Source organism: Mesoplodon bidens, assembly GCF_964165515.1.
Source record: "Mesoplodon bidens genome assembly, chromosome: 4".
In the NCBI taxonomy this organism is placed as follows: Eukaryota; Metazoa; Chordata; class Mammalia; order Artiodactyla; family Ziphiidae; genus Mesoplodon; species Mesoplodon bidens.
Window position 1 is genome coordinate 36,450,615 of NC_138160.1, and position 20,678 is coordinate 36,471,292.

Below are 20,678 nucleotides of genomic sequence, written 5' to 3' on the forward strand. Positions count from 1 at the left end.
TGTAATTAGTGAATTAAAGCTGTACACCAAAGAGCCTTGGGACCCAATGCCAACACCTCCCAATTCCCAACTATTACAGTGAAGGATTCAAGTGGGAAGGACACACCTAATGAGACAGGTGTGACAGCAATAGTAGCTCCAACTCACTGGGGTTCCTTTCATGGAACCTGACGTGGTGACCTAGTGAGCAGTCCACACGTCCTTACCCTGGCCTGCAAGATGGTGCAAGATCTGGCCCCTGGCACGCTGTGACCTCAAATGCTTCTTTTCGCCCCTCCCTCCCTCTGTTCCTTCTTCTCTCCCCTTGCGCCTCCCACACCGACCTCCTTTCTGGCCCCTAGTCCCACCTTAGGGCCTACACTCTTTCATGCTGCTTCCAAGTCTCTGATAGCTCCTCTCCCCACATCTCAGTGCCCTCCCCTGCTACCTGGCACCATCCATTGGCTTATCTGTCTCCCTCTGCACACAGCAGACTGTACACCCAGAAAGGCAGACCTCCCTCCACGCTCCTCACCGTTGCATCCCCAGCGTTGAGGACAGCACCTGGCACCTCACACACTGCAGTTCTGACCTCTCAGTACCTCTCACATACCTACTTCCCAAGGGAATAGGATTTTGTTCCAGAAATGTTCCATGGAAATTGATAAGTGGAGCTTGGGAACGAGAGGCAAGAGTGGCAGCTCAGACCAACCTGTTTATAAAAGGTGCCTTTGGCCAGAGAGGGGAAAATACAACTTTAAACCTCTGACAAAGTATATGCCACCTTTACTGTGCTGTGCTTCTGAAACGCTGCCTGGTCTCAACAAGGAGATCCATGAATTTGCCACATCAACTGATCCCCAGGACTTAAAAGTCCCTACTACCAGCCTCAGCCTAGTAAAATGGGCACGGACTACACACCTCGGTATCAAAACACTGGCTCTCTGCTGTAGCCAAAACCAAGCAAATGCACCTATCCAGGTGACAGGAAGGCAGGTGAGGACGTTAAACGATCCTATGTTCATTAGTTCTTCCCCTCACTGAGCACTATTAAGTGGCTCAATACCATGAAAATGAGTTGAAATGCACTGACTTTGCCTCATGTTTGAGCATTCACGGTCCCAGGAGGACACTTGTCATCTAATGATGTGCTTTAGAATCTTCTGCGCCAGTTGTGACTCCAGAGACCACAAAATGTCTGCTAAATTCAAAGTGATGTAAGTAAAGTCATGGTGCCTCACAGCGTTTCTCGAAAGACTCCCCAGTGAGATGTTCAGTAATTTCACACATGTGTATTGAGCACTCACTATATTGAAGGAGCTGTGCTAATGATGTGGTGGGTCAGAAGGAGGAGACAGGGTCCTTGCCTTCAAACGCCCAGTTTATCATTCACAGGGCAGATCAGATAACTGAGGTACCAGGCAGGGAATAAGAGATGCCGTGGTCCAGCTATTGTGTGAAAGCACAAAGGATGGAGACATGGATCCCATCTGGGAGAAAATTTAAAAATGCATCATGGAGGAGAAGACACACTCATCTTGAAAGATGAATGGAATTTTCACAGGCTTAGATGGCAGAAAGCCTTGATTTGGAGCATTCACCAAATTTTATGGTGTAAGTATTCCCACTATGGCTGATTTCAAGTTATTAATGACATGATGTCACTGAACACAGAGCTGGGAAGAGGTGCCAGGTCTGGCACATAATCTATGAGTCACCATCTGAGCTTTGGGCTTTATTGAAACGTCTGACTCTATTGCTTTAATGAGTGGATTCACAGGTATTAAAAACATCCAAGACAACATTATAGAGGAAGAGACACCTCTGCCCTTCTCCCTACACCTCAGTCTGACCTTTTAATACTCTGTCTATCCTTCCGGTCCCAGTCCTATGCCTCTGCCTAGCCACCTAGGACTGATAATGGTCCAGTGCCAACCTGGATTCTGTTTGCTTCTCTTAGCAGGGCTGTGATTCCCCTGGGCTCCTGCTATCACATGGCACAGAGTGATGGCTTTCCGCCCGTTGCCTGGTGTTGACACCCTTGCTGTTCTCCATAATGAGAAGCAGCTTTAAGGGCCGCTAGCTGGGCAGGGTGTTTCACTGTTCTTGTAGCAGTTGGAAGGGAAAGCCAGAGGAATTGCTGGGAAGCTTTGCTGAAGGAAGATGCAAGCCAGCTGAGACCCAGCATGCATATTAACTGCTCCTTTTCATACTTTTTTTTTAAGCACCCCCCAATGTGTTCTCCTTAAGTCACTGCACCCCTAACTGGCCTTATCACTCAAAGAGCTACGTTTGAAAAGTCAGGCCCTCGTTTCTGTCTTTAATTGCAAGCAGATGTCCTCGGTATGTGCATAAACTTGTGTCAGGAGGATTTTTTTTTTTTTTTTTTAACTCACCAAAGAGAGCACTGCCAGACAGGAAAGGAATATGTGAAGCTTCAAGTTGTTAGGAAACTTGCACATTTGTCCACTAAGCCAGAGGTAGACCTGCGGGAAAAGAAGGTCTTTATGATTTCTCATTGCACGTTGATTCTTCTTACCTCGAGGCCCAGCTACTCTCTAAAAGCATTTACAGCGAAATATGGCTGCTGCAGATTTAGTTCAGCATGTGCTTCATTTCATGACACCAGTTTCTCCTCCAAAATTGTTGTAGATTGTTTGTGAAGCAGCTTTTTTAGCATTAAAAGGTGTTTGAAACCACCAGCATCATTTCACAGCTCCGTTTTTTGTTTGTTTAAATTATCTTATGTAATGTGCTCTCTGATTTACTGTTCAAGTATAGAAGAAGCACATTCCCTAGTGGAGATCTGGGGAGGTAATGCTGTCTGAAAGATTCAGAGATTTCCTGTTCAGATTACACAGGCTTCTTTAGAGCTGCCAAGAGCCATGATGTGTAGGAGATAATACATTTTATTTCAGGAGAAACTATGGATGGAAATTCAATTTAGCCAGTGAGCCGCAAAAGAAACGAAATTCCAGCTTAGAATTGTCACTGCACTCGGGCCCAGGACTTGGTGTGCCAAGGGGTAGCCATGACCAAGATGACCTCTGCAGCCCCAGGACCTGCTGTGTAGATATCACTCGATGACAGAACAGAAGGAAGAGGTCTGGCTGCCAGGGTGTTGCAAGTCCTACCTGGTTCCTCGTGAACTGACCCCTGAAGGGTATTTCCGCCCAGAGCCTCAACAACCTGGCCCCATCAGTATAACTTTCCAGAATGTTTGCAGCATTCAAATAAATCAGGCTGCGCAAGTCATGAACACCAGCTGTAGACACTTAGTGGGGGACCCCTAGAAGGGGAACCCCACAGAGGACACAGTGACTGATCAGAGCAAGAAAGTAGTGGCCAGTGAACAGTTTTCCAAGCGTGTCATGTCATAAGAATCACCTGGCTGGGGGATGGAGCGTGCAGGGTAAGCATACAGATTCTCAGGACCTTGCCAACATATAGATTGACCAGGGCCCTAGAGATTCATATTCTGTAGAGCTGGCACAGGGCCTTGGAATCTGTATGTTTAACAAATGCCACAGTTAAATCAACTAGACTTCAGTAAATGAATGAATGAATGAATACCACAGTAGATCTTGATGGTCAGACAAGTATGGGAAACAGTAGAGTGGGGTGGAGTCAGAATCTGACTCCAGTTCCAGTTTGGCCTCTGCCATATAATTGCTGGGTGGCCTTAGGCAAGTTATTTCTCTGAGCCTCATTCATACAATGTAACTAATAATATCCACTTCAGAGGGTTGTTGTGAGGATAAAATGGAAAAAATCATAAAATGTCCTGAAGTGTGTGCCTGGTACATTTTAAGGGCACAATAAATGTGAGATGTAAACACCTCACACACATTTTTTGACTTTGCCATCAGCCAGCCCCTTCAGAGGCAGCAGGATGGTTTGGGGCATGGCATCAGTATGACCAGACAGTGAGCTTGAACTTCAGCCTTATTGCAAGGAGGCTGCATATCTGGAGGAGATATGGGCTTTAAATTGAATACTCTTCCGTGATCGTGATCATAGTTTGATAGAGAAAAAAGGGCAGAAAGAAAAAAGTGGGTCTGGAAAGAGCTTTGAGGTTGAAATCCAAGCTGGGAAAATTTTTGGAATATGCACAAGGATAAATACACTTCAAAAAGGCAGGAAAAGTAGTCACGCATACTTGAGATTTACAAGGAAAGACAATTTACTGAGAATAAACAATTTTGCTTTGATCCCCTTTTAGTTTGGAAGCCAAAGTTTAAAGCATTTGTCATTCATCTACCTCATTTCTTTAGCAAGCCTTATTTTTCTACTAGGTGCCATGCCCTGTGCTCCTAACAGAGGTTACAAAGATAAAAGCAATACCCATCTCAAGAAACTTGCTGTGTGTCATAGGGCACAGGAAAATAAGCAGTTACAGCAAAGGATGTAAGAATGGTTTCTAGGACTCTTGGGTGGAGGACAGCTTACCTGCCTGAGGGAGAAAGCAAAACCTCTCAGTGGAAATCTTTTTTTTTTCCAGCTTTATTGAGATAAAATTAACATAAAATACTGTGCAAGTTTGTGTACAACACAATGATTTGATACATGTATATACTGTAAAATGATTACTGCAATCAGAGGAAGTCTTCAAATAGAGATTTCATGATAGTTACATCATCATTATCATTATAGTAACCATAAGCTAATAATGATAACAATAGCTGATATTAACCGATGCTTATTTTATGGCAGATGCCCTGTGAGGCCCTTTACATTATCTCCTGTCATGTAAAATTATTGCCATATGCAGTATCTTTTTTTTTTAATTTTATTTATTTATTTATTTATTTATATTAGTTTCTGCTTTATAACAAAGTGAATCAGTCATACATATATATCTGTTCCCCCATCCCTTCCCTCTTGCGTCTCCTTCCCTCCCACCCTCCCTATCTCACCCCCCCAGGCGGTCACAAAGCACCGAGCTGATCTCCCTGTGCTATGCCGCTGCTTCCCACTATCTATCTACCTTACGTTTGGTACCATATGCAGTATCTTGGTTTACCTACTTGTGTTTGCACTGTCTGTTCGTGGCTGGTTCTAATGCCATTGCTGCACAACTGGTAAGTTACAGTACTCACCAGAACATTGATTCTCCCATGCTAGCTTTCTTACTGATATAATAGGGAATTCACCAACTTACAAGAACTGGAATTGACGGCATTTAGTCCCAGGCACATTACCATCCCCGATGCTGCTGACCCTACTTCCCCAAAGTCCCACTGCCTGCATCCAGCCTGTGCAGGAGGACCTGAATAGAGTGGGTCCTGCTGGGCTTAGGACAGCATCCTGTCCTCATATGTGCAAAGCCCTAAGCTCACAAAGTCTAGTGTAAAAACATTGTCAAATTCTTTGTTGGAAAAGATGGGCTCTTACTTTCAGGGTAGTGGTAGCAATAATAAGTGACAATAATAATAACAAGAAGAATATCTAACCTTTACCAAGCACTTATTATATTGCATATTTAATATATTGCATGTATTAACTGACTTAAACCTCACATGTGTAGATACTGCGACGGTCCCCATTTTACAGACAGAAACTGAGGTCCAATTGTGTGCCATAGTTGGGAAGCTGAGCACAAGGCTGGACTTAAGTAAGAGGGGATAGATTACAGTTCTTCTTAGGGAGTCCACCATGAGAAGCTCTGCCTCAAGGCACTGCAAAGTGCTCGTTCTCCAGTGTTTGCAGGATCACAGTTCAGTTCTTTCTTTATTTATTTATGTTTGGCTGCACCACGCAGCATGTGGAATCTTAGTTCCACAACCAGGGATCAAACCCGTGCCCCCTGCAGTGGAAGCGTGGATTCTTAACCTCTGGACCACCAGGGCAGTCCCACGATTAAGTTATTTGGAAAGACCATTCCCAATATGCCCTTGACCTCTCCACACATCCTAGGTCAGCTCTGCTACACCCACTCCCTACAGATCGTGGCTCTTTACATGCCTAGGTTGTGTCTTATCCCTGTCTTTATGCAGTGCTTGCCTTGGCTCCAACTGCCCTTTCCTTTCCTTTTCATTTCTTATTTATCCCAAATTCAGCGCCTGTCCAAGGGGTCACCTTCCCCAGGGAGCTTGTCCAGACCCGTTAAGGGCTACCACATTGCGCCTCCAATGCTGACCACTCCTTCATTTATAGATCCCTGCCCGGAAGTAGTGGGCTCACCAAGGCCAGGGGCTGTAGCTAATTCATTTTATAATGCCAGCATTTAAAAGCTCCAATGGGATATACTGGAGCTGTGATTCTCTGCTTATTGTCACCCTTCATTTGTTTTCCTCCATCACTCGGCGCTTCTAGACAGTGAGGACGGCTTGGACACTAAAATTGACGACCGAGGGTGACATCTCCATTTCCTAAGATGGCACAGTTTTGCTCATTGTGCTCGATTTGTAATCAGCACCCTCTTGGCACTGGCATAAAGCTGTGGTTCTTCCCCAAGAATGCCATTTGTTCCTTTTATGCCTTGATTCCTCACATACTGTGGAGGGTGTTAGCTGAGTAAGATTTTCTGCTTCATGAAAATGTTACCAAATACACCATAAGGAGAAAAGCACCACACGTCTGTCTGCAAAGAAAGCAAAATCCTGGTTTGGGAAGAGTCAAGGGTGGCCATTGCTCCCCAAGCATTTCCGGGCCTGAGGTTTGGCTCTGTGGGCTCCTTGGGGCCTCATAACTGATGCCCACATTCCATATCAATCATCACTCTGGAGAAATTCGTCAACTTTCCTGCTGATCTGAGCCTGGAAACTGGTGTCTGTTTACTCATTTTCAAGCTGAAAATTGAGACAAACTTGCTGGATAATTTTGACAAAAATAACACACATGATTGCGTGTCATCCCATGATTGACTTAATTTTCCTCTTTTTTTGAGCTATCAGAACTTTCTCAAGGCATATATAGTTTTCAGTGAAATAGGTCATTCACAGTTGGAAGCTATACAAACTTGCCAAACCTTGACCAAAAATAACATTCTGGTGCCCAGTTTAGGGCAAGGGGTAATAAAGTGTTCTCTGATTTGTAGTAAGGAATTAAAGGCAGGGGTTGGGGTCTAGACAATGGTAATAATAAAGACTAAGGATATCAAGACAGTGAGTAGACTTGAGGGGATTTTCATAAAATGCAGTTTTCCTTTCTGGTCACGTTAAAATCAATGTGTAGTACATTATCTACTCTAGGGAAACGTGTATTCCATTTGCTTTCTGTCATAACTCTTTGTTGTATTTGGGAGTAAATGAGCTTCTACAGATGAAGTTAATATTAAAATTTAGAGAGAGACTGAAAAGAAACCCTTCCAGAGCTAATAGTCACACAGAATTTAAAATATTAATTCTCCAAAGCCCCCCAAACTTAACTTCGCTTGGAAGAACACCCTCACTGATATGCCCAGGCTGCAAAAACTTTCACGTGTTAGAATTCTGCAGCATTTAGTAAAAGGAACTTAACTTCCTCTGTTAGGTTCTACATTCTGAATTTCAGACCCCACAGCTGCCTAGTGGTTAGCCAGGTGAGAAGAGTTAGTTAAAAAAGCACATTGAAAAGTGGATCAGGACAGATAGACAGGATTCACCCTCCCTGAAATTCAGGGAGATGAGTGTGGGCCAGCTCACTGCCCATGCATCTTCATTTTCTTCCTCTTCCTTTTTTCATATCAAAGAAAGATTTCTTAGCACTGTTACTGTGGGTTTCTATTGAGGACCCAAAGCATCAGCAGCGTCGCTGCTTTGAGGTAATGCTCTGTGTTTGTTGTGGGCCTGGACCAAACTGCCTCTCTAATAACCCACGGATAGCCTGATGGGATGGGAAGAATCTTGGAGACACCCCCTTCTCCACCAAGCCCAGATAACAGTTACAATACTTTTGTAGCTGAGGTATTTGCAGTTCAACCAGTTCAGTGATAACTACATTGATCATTGTCCATTTTTCCTGTCTTTAATGCAACCTAATACTAGTATCAATAAAATTAAAACTGCTTTTATAATAGATGACTCATTGCCATCTCGTGTCCTAAAGGTCTGTCCCCCTCTTGTCCAACTTCTCACTTCCCCTCATTCCTTCCCTATTCCCAGGGTTGCTCACATGTTTATTTCTAAGAATAAACGCTTTTGACTGAACTGTTTTTAATACTCTTTTTAAAAAGAATTTATGTTCCTTCTTGTTTTCACAAGCAAGACTTAAGTTTGGACTCAAATATTGTAGGAAGGCAATTTTTCATCCTTCTTGACTGTGTCCAGGCATGAGACCAGAGGCAACTAAGACCAGAAGGTTTCCATTTGCTCTGAACATTTAGGAGTTCTTTTTAGAGGGTAGGTGCAATTTTAGTTTGAAAAAGAAAGAAAGAAAAAGGGGAGAATTGTTGTGAGGTTGGGCCTGGTCACATTTTGACATTTGAAAATGAGATTGTAACAAAGTCACATCAGACCACTTTTTATAGGGATAACTAATGGTTTTCTTCGCTTTCTGTTCCAGCCACACCAGCTATCCTTGTCAGAGCATCTCAGAGTCTTCAGAGAGTCCATCCAGGCCTAGAGACAAGTAAGAATTTCACTCCCTTTTCTGCCTTCAACGATGTTGTCCAGGTTTTACTGTAATTCAAGCTACTGCCCTTTCCCTATTTTATTTGGGTTATGGTAACTGGATGAATGACTGACCGAAATTGCACAGGCAAACTAACAAATTTGTTTTTCAGAATTCCTTTTTCAACTTTTCTGTAAGGCTGCTTCTTTTTTCCCTTTTTTTTTAAATTGCATGAAAGATTCTTTCAATTCCAAAGTTCTTTACAATTTTCAAAAGTTTCATGCAAATGATTTCATATAATCCCATAATAACCCTTTCTTTCCTCTACCCCTGTATTGCCCCTCCCTGCTTCCCTCTCCCCGCTGGTAACCACTGGTTTATTCTCTATATCTGTGAGTCTGCTTCTTTTCTGTTTTATTCATTAGTTTGTTTATTTTTTTAGATTCTACATATAAGTGATATCATACAGTATTTATCTTTCTCTGTCTGACTTATTCCACTTAGCATAATATCCTCCAAGTCCATCCATGTTGCTGTAAGTGGCAAAATTTCATTCTTTTTATGGCTGAGTAGTATTTCATTGTACATACAACATATCTTCTCTATCCATTCATCTGTTGATGGACACATAGGTTGCTTCCGTACCTTGACAATTGTAAATAATGCTGCTGTGAACATTGGGGTGAGTATATCTTTTCAAATTAGCATTTTTTTTTTGCGGATATATACCCAGGAGTGGAATTGCTGGGTCATATAGTAGTCCTATTTCTAGTTTTTTGAGAAATCTCCACACTGTTTTCCACAATAGCTGCACCAATTTACATTCTCACCAACAGTGTATGAGGCTTCCCTTTTCTCAACATCCTCGCCAACATTTGTTATTTGTGTTCTTTTTGATGTTAGCTCTTCTGCCAGGTGTGAGGTGATATCTCATTGTGGTTTTGATTTGTATTTGCCTGATGATTATCAGTGTTGAGCGATGTTTCACGTGCCTGTTAGCCATCTGCATTTCCTCTTTGGAAAAAAAGACTGCTTCTTTATCTTTCTAAGAAGCTTATCCTTAGAGGTTAAGTAAGGCCAAATTAATGCAAAGAAAAAAAGACATAAACTAACTTGTTGTGGGCCAACAATTAGTTTACTGAGTTTAGGAATCTGCGTTTTTGATTTATAAGTCCTGTAGTGTATTGGCATTATTATTTTGAGATATTTCTTTACCTAGTGATCACATTACCAGACAGTCTTAATTTGTCCCTTCAACCAAATCACCCTGGGCTCTGAAATTCTGTCCACTGCTCCGTGATAGCATTTATCTCACAACATCTTCATGCATGTGTTCATACCATGTGCAGGACTCAATGAGTTGTGTGCGCTGCACAAATTAATTAATTATGTTGCAATTAATTAAGGCAAAGCCTGTGTTTTCTGCTTCTTCTAAATCCCTCACGTGACCTAAAAAATACCGTGATCACATAGTAGGCACCTTCAATTAAATTCTAAGGATGGATTTTCTTTTCCTCAGTTGAAGTATAGGCTCGAGTCCACATTACAAAATAAAGGAAGGGAAGTTAGTGTACCTGACTGTGTTTAAGCCATTGCTGTTCCAGGGATCATAACGGCATCATGAAACTATAATTGGGGTTTTGTGACTAAATTGCAGAGTCCTTTTCTAATAGGCGATGTAAACATCATTTTTCTTGGAGGTGACTGAAAGGGAGGGTTAGTGCTGTTTTTAACAAATGTCATCAATTCATCAGTTGTGCCAGACCACGAACTCTACAACCCTCCTGTTTTAGAATCATCTGACATGTTAATCCGCTCCCTAATTAAAGTGAGGGGTTGTAGAAAGACTAGCTCTTGCTTATGTTTGGGTTATCCCAGCCAGTATATTCCAAAGCCTTCACTCAGCAGGTGATGTGACTCATTGCTGCTTTCTGTAAGGAAATAAGAAGGAATCAGTTAAGAATGGTTTAGGCTTACCTGGTGGCGCAGTGGTTGAGAGTCTGCCTGCCGACGCAGGGGGATACAGGTTCGTGCCCCGGTCCGGGAAGATCCCACATGCCGCGGAGCGGCTGGGCCCGTGAACCATGGCTTCTGGGCCTGCGCGTCTGGAGCCTGTGTTCCGCAATGGGAGAGGCCACAACAGTGAGAGGCCCGCGTACCGCAAAAAAAAAAAAGAATGGTTTACTAATGGTGCATGCTGCATCCCACACTGGAACCCTCCCCAACACACAACCACAATACACTGCCCTTCACTTGCCCCCAAAGGGGTGGTAAGATTTCCCCAAGCCACTGTCTTTGTGTCAAGTCATGGGGTCTGAGGAGCTTAAGCTTTGGGCCTTGTTAAAATACAACCTCTGAGTATGGCAGATGTGTTGAAGAAATTGCTGTCAGTTGTCATTTGGCATATGTTGATTTTCTGTCCTTGTGACAAACAAGAATAATAGCTATTACCCTTCATCTGTGGCACGTCACACAGACACTGACCTCCCCACGCAAGGAAGAATCCTACCCTTCCAGCTTCTTCTTATCTGAAGTTACATGCCCTGTGTCTCAGGACTGAATGGATAAAGTACCCCACGTCAAAGGATGTGTCTGTATCACTGGGCACCTTCCACAGTGCACTCACTAGGACACATGGCCACCTTCATCATCCAAGCATCTCACTGAGATGCAACAGACCTTAGTGCTCCCGTAGCCTCACTGTGTCACTGTGGACACAGTCACTGTATCACAAATGTTTAACTCCCTGCCATGCACCCAGCACTAGCTAGCTCTACACCTTGAGGAACAAAGAAATGTGTAAGATATTGTCCTGACCTCAGGGAGGTCATATTCCCCCTAAGGGAGATAGTTTTACACAAAAAGCTAGTGTTCAAGATCTGTCAATTCACAATTGTAACGTATACATTTCCTATGTGCACTTTTCTGAATTCTCAGATTCAAAGCAAAACCTTGTGGAAGAAAAATAAACCCTCCCAGAGTGAACCCTAGACAGAACTGTCCAAACGTAAATAAAGGCCACCACTCTTCCGCAGGCCACCTTTACTTTACACTTGGGCTATCACAATAACCCTTTAGTAGCTGTCTCGCTCCTCTCTCCTTCCACACCCTACCCCGTCTCTCCTTCCTTGTATCCATCTTCCTCTGCCAATACTGATTTTCAGAATCCAACATATCCCTCTGCTCTAAATAACACTAACTATCTTTAGTACCTTCCCCACTACCTAAATTTTAAATTGCAATCCTATCCCAAGCCACTCAAATCCCCCATCTGTCATCTGACCCCAGCCTGTAAGTCTAGACTATCCACTAGCCCCCCAGGAACACTATGCTTTCCCTCCTCTGGGACTTTGCTCGTGCCGTCCCATCTTCCAGAACTATCCTCCTTCCGCCTCACCCAGCATTCTGGAAATATAAATCCTGCCCATACTTTAAGGTTCAGCCAAAACACTTTGACCCTTGGCCTGAAGCAGTTCCTGCCTCCTCTGTGTGTGTCTTTGAGAGAGGTCACACAATTTCATATCGCTCTGAGGGGATATATTACACGCTGCTTTGGAGTGTAGTTATTTGCATATTTCTCTTATCTCCCTATCTGGATTATGAACAGCTGTGTCTTATTCAGAGTTGTATAACTCACAGTACCTCAATGGTACCTTGAACATTGTAAGTAATAAATGATATTGCAAATAAATTAACTAAATGGAAGTATCCTTAATAGCTCCCTGGCTACCCACCCTTCGGCACTCTTGACAATTCCCACCAGCCCCCCTTGTTATCATGGAGCCTCTTGGCTCTCAGGGGCGGGGGGTGGAGGGGGGGCATTCATGGAGGAACAGATCCCGCCACCTGTGTTAACTGCCCATTAATCATCACCTTCAGTGTTGCTAAAAGGACTCATAGGAGAAATGGTTTATAATCAGAGGATAGCTTCCTTACAGGCAAAGGATACACTAGGGCAACAGCAGATGAGGGGAGTGCACTGACCGGGGTCTGGAGATCCCAGGCGTTGGCCTGTCCGTCCTCTCACTGCTCAGTCGCACCAGACACCCTGTGTCTCCAGGTCTGGAACCACTACCTGTGTGCCTGCCAAGCACCTTGGTACCAGGAAGCCCAAAGTCTGCTCGTGATGGAGTCTCCTAGAGTGAGCTTGTCATGTAGGTGCACCCTAGCTATGTGGACAGCCTGACCATCAGCCCCCAGTTCCACTGAATTTAGGTGCAAATCATAAATTTAATTATATTGCTAAGCAGCATTGACAAGCTGACATATTCTGCCCTGAAACAACTCAGGGACCCATGATTACAGCACATCATTTATCTTTAGTTAACACAGTCTATACATAGCATTGCCAAGCATCAGTAACTCTGGAAAAAAAGCACGCGGTCAAACCAGACCAGCTAAAATTAACCCATGCCATGCGCCACTTAAAGAATTGCCCATTGCACTCATCTCTTCCTTCTCTTGCTCACCAAAAGGTATCTGTGCCAGCTTCTAAGCCCTCAGGGCTTTGCTTTCTGCGTGCTTTTTGCGTGGACCTAATCCATGTGAATAGGTGTTTGTGTGGTAATGGGCACATACTAACATACCTTCTGCAGAGTACAGGCTTGAGAAATATTTTCTGGAAACAAAGAGCTATTTTTAAAAGTCCCATGGGGACTTTTTAGCCCATACACGTGGGTAGCAGCATACTTCGCCTATGCAGAGGCATAAATATGAGCAAAAACTCACATATAGGATAAGAAGGATATTGATGGAGTTTACAGTTTAAAGAGGTAGGCATCTTTGTATACTTTAAAGAAGTAATGGTGCAAACTTACTACAAAGAAAGCTGCTTTTAGTTGTGGGAGAGAGTGATTAGGATGGTTAGAATCTTCTAGAGAAAAGCAAAACATTGTTAGTGCTCCTGAAGAAGGCAGACTCCTGAGTTTGGCTGCTGTGGTCCCATGTGCTTTGTGTTTTTCCAGTAATTTCATTTCTCTCTCACAGTTGGTTTTTGGCAGAGGATTTGATGATCGTATGGGCCAAATACTTAAGACTTATTAAACACATAGAGAAATTATTAAAAGATTGCACATCATTCTGAGGGGGATTTTTCCTGTCATTTTTTTAAAGCCATACCTTTTCACTGAATTTGTCACGTATTACTACGAAAGTGTAAATTGTGTGATCAATGGCATTTCTACCTCAAAATAAAATGAATATCCAACTGGAGAAGAATACTGAAGTTTCATTGACTGGCATCTGGAGCATAAATTAGTCCAAGATTTTTTGAAAAACAGGCATCCTGAACATAAACATCCATGACTGAGGTCAGAATGCAGTTTTGAAAGAATCCCAAAAGATTATCATATTAGATGGGCACAGAAATGAATTGCTTACATTTTTATAAGTTCACCAACAACTTCCTTTACAATGGTGAGTTACTTTTCAATAAAGACACTTACAGGAGACAAAAATGTAATATAGTAACTGTCATTTTGCTTGTTGGGGCCCTTACTGTACATTCTTAGCTGGACTCCTGTCCTAACCTCCTAATTTTTCTTCCCTACCTCCTATGTTTTCCCTATCCCCAGCCATCCTACCCTCTGCTTCCACATTCATTCTTGCCTGCCTTTGATCCAGTGACTCTTCTGCCACATCGTCTTCAGTAGCTCCCCACTGTTTCCTAAATTATGAATAAACTCATCCCTCTGGCATTTAAGAAGGCCCACAACATGGATCCTATGTGCCTTTCTAGCCTCATCTCGCTCATGTACTGTGTACACCCATGTTTGTGTCCCCTGAATTCTTGCTTCATTTTAACCATTCATAATGACCCCTTTGTCAGAAATTCCCTCTTCTTACCTCCCAGGTGGGAACAATCCTTCAAGGATTTTGTCTTTAAGGCATACTTCAAATATCGCCTTATCCACAAAGCTTTTCCCAGTTCCCCCAAGAGAATGCACACTTCCATCTTAGAATCTCTGAAGCCCTTTCTTTCTCCCTCTCTAGGAGAGGCAGTATATAGCACAGTACTTGAAGAACTCAGCCTCTGCAGCAAGACAGCTTTGGTTCAAGTCCCAGTTCTATTACTTACTTCCTGCATGATCTTACCTAAGTTTCATGACCTCTCTGTACCTTAGTTCTGTTTTGTTTTGTTTTACTTCTAAAATAAAGATGCTAATAGTACCTACCTCATAAAATTGTGGTGAGAATTACAAGTGTTGATACATTTAAAGTAGTTAGGATAGTACCTGGTCCCATGGTGTTTATTGTATTCTCTTGTGGCTCTTATTTATATTCCAACAAGAATTAGAATTGAACTGTATGAAAGTTCCCATATTCAACTCTATTTTGGACCATCATATCATTATGTCATTTGTTTCAACCTAATGGAGACTCTTATGTGCTTTCTATTCCCTCTAATAGACTGTACTATTCTAAGGATAAGGGCTATATCTTTTACATCCTTGTATCTTACAGTACCTGGTAAGGACCTGGCAAATGCCGAGTGTTTAACAAACAGTCAGTGGATTTTGCACACACACGAGAAAAATTCAAAAAATAGAAGCCAAGTTCCCCCCCACCCCAGTATCTTAAGTATTCTTTGGCTACCATAGAGTACCTTTATGTCCTCTGGCAGTCATTTATGAAAGGAGAGAGATTAAAATATGCAGGAGGAGACATTTCTCTCGTCCATTACTAATATACTTACAGTCTTTCCCAAAAGCCTTCCACAGAACCTTAGCTTCAGGTCATGGGACCAGTGTCATGGTCTAGTCTTGGGGTGTGTCCCAGGATGTTTCTGTGTCATCACTGTGCTATCCTGTGGGCACTTCAGCTGCCAAGGGAATAGTAGCCCCCTCCTGCCTGTGACCCATTCCTGCCCCTGTAAGAGCCGAATGACCCTCTCAGCTTTAATCATTCTTTTTCATCAGCTATCTTCAACCTTAAGGGCTTATTAACTGACAGTACAGCTAAAATAAGCACAAGCTGACAGTACGTGTAAAAGAAACACACTATAAGGGACGTGTGTCCGTGCAGGAATGGTATCTTAGAGAGAATGTGCAGCCTTTATTCGTTACAAAGAACTTGAGCTTTGGACACGCATTAGAGAGCAGCACTGGGCTCTGACATCGAAGCTGACATTGAATTCTTTAAGTCTGCTGTTTATAAACAACTCAGCAAATGATTCAGTAAGTAAACACAGATTATGATGATCCCTTTTAAGGAAACGGTGTTTATGTTGGCTCCCTCTTGCACCCAAACTAGTGGTAGCCCACCCTGACTCACAGACAGCACGAATATCCTGATAAGGCCAAGTATCCTGCAAAGACTATTTTTCCCCCTTCCTTGCTTCTCTGAGGTTGGAGGAAGGCCGGTCGAATTATGCACTTCATGTGAGAAGAAACAGAGGTAGAGACAAAACAGCTTTCCCAAGTCTCTTGAACAGACCAACAAGAGAGTAAAGAAGGTACCGTCAGTGCGATGCTTTGTATCTGCTCCTAGATGAGCAAGATAAAGTGTAGATAATGCATGTTATTGATAATTCAAATAACAGTGTTTAGTTATCTCAAAATAGGGACTTGATAGTGACTTTTTCCAGGCTGAAATACTCAGATAATGCCTGCTGTTAGTTTCCCAGGGGTAGTGCTTCATTATACACTCCCTGCCTTCACATATAATTGTTGGGAGGTACGGATTCTTTGTAAGATAAATATGAGGTCTTGACGTTCTTATCCTCCTCAACTCCCAGCAATTTGCTGAGCCATAATCAGTGGTGAGTAGATATTTCCCACTGAGTTTACGAGAGACCTGTTCTCTGTGCATGTGCTCAGACCAGCGTTAGTGAGACCACAGCTCAAGGTCAGCCTCCTCAAGCCCCTGCAGGTCCTTTCTGATTGTCAACATATGTCAAGGTTGTCTGTTTATTCTGGAACCCAGACAGTAAGAAAAGAGTTAGAAATCCGTGGGCATATGCCTCAGAAAGCCTTGACTGTAGAAGTGAGTAACATTATTTTTTGAAGTCTGAGAAAGATGATAAAGCATCTCTCTAAAAATTCCAGTGGGCCCGTGTGTACTCTATATACCCATTCCTAGTATGGTTTCTCTTCCAAAGCATAACACACATTTTTCAGGGGTGAAATCCAAGACAAACATTCTTTCACCCTAGGTGACCCCAGTGGGTGGTGAACTCTTTTTAGTGACTGGAAAGTTAAAGCATCCCAAAGTTGATTGTGACCTTTGAGTTCCAGACTGCGGCCCTGACGACTTGCTTAGTTCTACAGCTTCAAAACCAACTCTGTAATCACTGCTCTCAACAGAACTCTGGCTTCTGCACACAGAAGCCTCTCTAGGGAGAGACAGAGGCTAGGCTCTGTCATTCCAGAAAGGCCTTTGTTCATACCAGCTCCTACTTGTGATGATAATGTGCAGATAATTTTCCAGATAATGTGCACTTTTTCAGATAATGTGCACTATGTTTTCAGATAATGTGCACTTTTGCACTAAGGAAAAAACCTTGAATTCATCATACAGGTGTGCCCTGATTTTAATACAGATTAATCTATGCACTGAGAAAGCAGACTACACACCATATTTATAAAAAGAGTTATGGAATTCAAACATAGGTACCATTGAGTAGAAGTTCAAACAATAGTGTGCCTTATGGCAAATATATGCAATATATATTTAAACCAAAAATAAGAGTTGACGAATTACTAAATAAAGAACTTATCAATTAGAAAATAGGTTATACAACTTTCAAAGGGCTTTTAACTATATATAATTTATAGGAAATTGATTTGCATGTAATTCACAATATATGATACAAAATCAGCTACTTTTTTTTAAGGTCAACAATTATTTGAACCAGGGGTTGGCAAACTATTGTCCTCAGTCGTTTTGTAAGTAAAGTTTTATTGCAACACAACCTGATCTATTTGTTTCAGATTGTTTATGGCTGCTTTGGGGATACAATGTCAGAGTTGGGTAGCTAAAACATAGGTCCGCAAGCCTGAAATATTTACTATCTGGCCCTTGAAGAAAAAGTATGTCAACCCCTGTTATAAACAGAAAAAGATTGTTTCTATAAAAAGGTATTTTATGGGACTAGTCATCATGTTTGTATTAGTTGTTGTCCTTTAATCTCCTATAGAAAATTATTTTTAATTGGTAACTGACATAAATGAGAATTCAGGATTCACTTTATGAATTTCCTTCACAGTCAACTCTTCTGAAATACATTCTATTGCAAAGTAAGATTAACAGTATCTGCTAATCAGTATGGACTTGTACATTTTTATTATTATTGGTATTCCACCAAATGAAAGCTGAGCATCTGTAAATGCTTGGTGATAGATTGAATGGGCAATAATTTGCAGCTGAACTGTCTGAGATATGTCATCATTATCACATAATATTTATCTTATGAGGAGTTACAGTCAGTGTAACACACAGCTCCAGTTTGAGGGCAGACTTGAGTTTACAGGTTTGTGGATCATCCATAAACCGACTGCTGCCACTGAATTCATGCTGAAGAATAAAGACAGAAGACTCTCCTTTTAGGAAATTGTGCACCGTGAAAGACTCGTAAACCAGAAACCTCACAACATTGTAGTAGATGTTACCGTTCAGATGAATGGCCTTTGTGTGCCCTCAAGATGTTCTCAAGTAACATTCATGTCCTTACTGCTACAGGTTATACTTTCATTTTCATATGTTATGGAAAAGCAGCCTTTAGCTCTTCTTTTTTCTCACTTAATATTCCTTAGTAAATAGAATTTTAACACTACAAATTTGGATTCATTGGAGAGCAAATATTTGCAGGAGTGGGTCTGTGCACCTGTCACTGCGAAGCTCCTGCCAAGCAAACCCCAGAGAAATGGAGAAACACCTGGATAGCATCCTTACTGCGACAGAAGCTCTTCTTTTTCTGAATTCCAAAAGCGTTTGAAGTTGTGCGTCTTTTGCATTGAAGTCAAGTGGCTTGTGTACACATGGTAGCTTCCCTTCAGCTGTAAATTCTCAGAGGGAAGGGACTTAGTCTTCCCTCATCTTTATATTCTCTGCTCCCTTCCTCCACAACATAAACAGGGCCTGATACAAAATGGGAGCTTACTGTTGGTTAAATGAATGCCACATGAGTTCCAGGAATGACTTGAGAGCAAATGCAGAAGGGAAGTGGAGGGGGAGGCGTTAGCTTAGATTTCATGGTGTTTGAGTTTGACATCCTGCCACAACACTAAGACCAATACTGAGGAGAATTGTTTCCTGAATCTGAGAGCAGCAGATGCATTTCCTCTTCTGCCATTTTTCCTTCTCATGGGGAAAAGCAGACAAGAAGGTCCTACAAAAGTATTGGAGGTGTTTGTTCTTATCAGCCACTAGCGATTGTGGCAAATTCTGTTATTGGTTTCAGTTGGTGTCCCAGGCTGTGTGATGAGCACTTTGGAGTGTGGGGAGCTGGAGACCCTGAGTTGGTCCTGTGTGTGTGCACGTGGCATACGGCTGACATGCTGTGAGCTCTGATTTATCCATTTGTCAGTGGAGATATTAACATCTATCTCAAATGGTCATTGTGAGGAGCAGATAGGTACATAGGAAAATTCCTGGCACAAAGTAGGTATGGAATAAATATTAGATACTTTATTATTTTTACTATTGCTGCTGCTACTACTGCTATTGCTCCTCCTGAAAAAGTAGTAGTAGCCTGGGTTGCTGGAAGCCTCCTACCCACGTCCTCACCCCACTCACCAGAGCTTATCTCCTGTTTATATTTTCTGGGAGGATAAGAAGGATGCTGGATCTAGTAGAATATATCTCATATTGGAGTAGTATATTTTTTAAATTAATTTTTATTGGAGTATAGTTGATTTACAATGTTGTGTTAGTTTCTGCTATACAGCAAAGTGAGTCAGTTATACATATACATATATCCACTCTTTTTTAGATTCTATCTCCATATAGGTCACTACAGAGTATTGAGTAGAATTCCCTGTGCTATACAGTAGGTTCTTATTAGTTACCTGTTTTATATATAGTAGTGTATTAAGTCAATCCCAGTCTCCCAACTTATCCCTCCCCTCCCCCTTTCCCCCTTGGTAACCATAAGTTCATTTTCTACATCTGTGATTCTATTTCTGTTTTGTAAATAGGTCCATTTGTACCATTTTTTTAGATTCCACATATAAGCAATATCATGATATTTGTCTTTCTCTGGCTGACTTACTTCACTCAGTATGACAGTCTCTAGGCCAATCCATGTCATTGCAAATGACATTATTTTGTTCTTTTTTATAGCTGAGTACTATTCCATTGTATATTTGTACCACATCTTCTTTATCCATTCTTCCGTCAGTGGACATTTAGGTTGCTTCCACGTCCTGGCTATTGTAAACAGTGCTGCAGTGAAGATTGGGGTACATGTATCTTCTCGAATTATGGTTTTCTCTGGATATATTCCCAGGAGTGGGATTGCTGGATCATATGGTAGCTCTATTTTGAGTAATTTATTTTTTAAGGGAGTAAAATTCTCACAGACTTCAGAGAATGCCTGTACAGGCCAGTTTGAGAAAAATTGATTTAAAAAATAAATTTTAATATTAGAGATATTTCTTTTCATTGTCACTTATCTCTGCAAAAAGAACAAAACTTAATTTTGTATCCCAAAAGACCTTTGTTTGAGAAGCCCTGCTTTCATGTTCTGCTATAAGCACATCAACCTGGACTATAGGTCAGGCTGGCCCTTTAGAGCTGAGGAAGCAGGGAGCACCTCCTGAAAGGGAGGGACTGAGAGGCTTGCCAGACTCCAGATGTCCAGAGGATGAGACATGGGTACCAGGCAAGAAAGATGGACATCACAACGAGGAGGTGGTGGGGAAGAGGGGGAAGGAGCAGCCCGGAAGCTGACTTCATTGCTTCACTGTCTTGCCTCAGGGCAGCATTAGATCAAATGTTTACCATAGTACTTGGCACATAGTAGAATATTGTTCCCTTTCCTTCCTCTTTGCCCTGAAAAAGACTGTCCTTAGCTATAGAAGCAATGAAGCTGTATAGACAGCTAAAAGGTGTGCCATTAAAACAAACTTTTTCTACTTTTCCAAAGGGCAACTTTACCCCCTACTGGATTAAACTCAGACCCAAGCTTCCTTCTCTGAGCTTTTAGAATACTTAGTGCCTGGGGAGTC

General features: G+C 42.1%; 1 protein-coding gene across 7 annotated transcripts in view; it reads left to right on the plus strand.

The window, feature by feature from the left end:
- Window positions 1-20,678, plus strand: part of GHR (growth hormone receptor) — a 283,050-nt gene that overhangs the window by 189,624 nt on the left and 72,748 nt on the right. For all 7 annotated transcript variants that reach the window (XM_081231817.1, XM_081231816.1, XM_081231813.1 and 4 more), the window contains one exon: window positions 8,464-8,529. In XM_081231817.1, coding sequence (XP_081087943.1) covers window positions 8,464-8,529 — 66 coding nt within the window. The remainder of the gene's footprint in view (window positions 1-8,463; window positions 8,530-20,678) is intronic.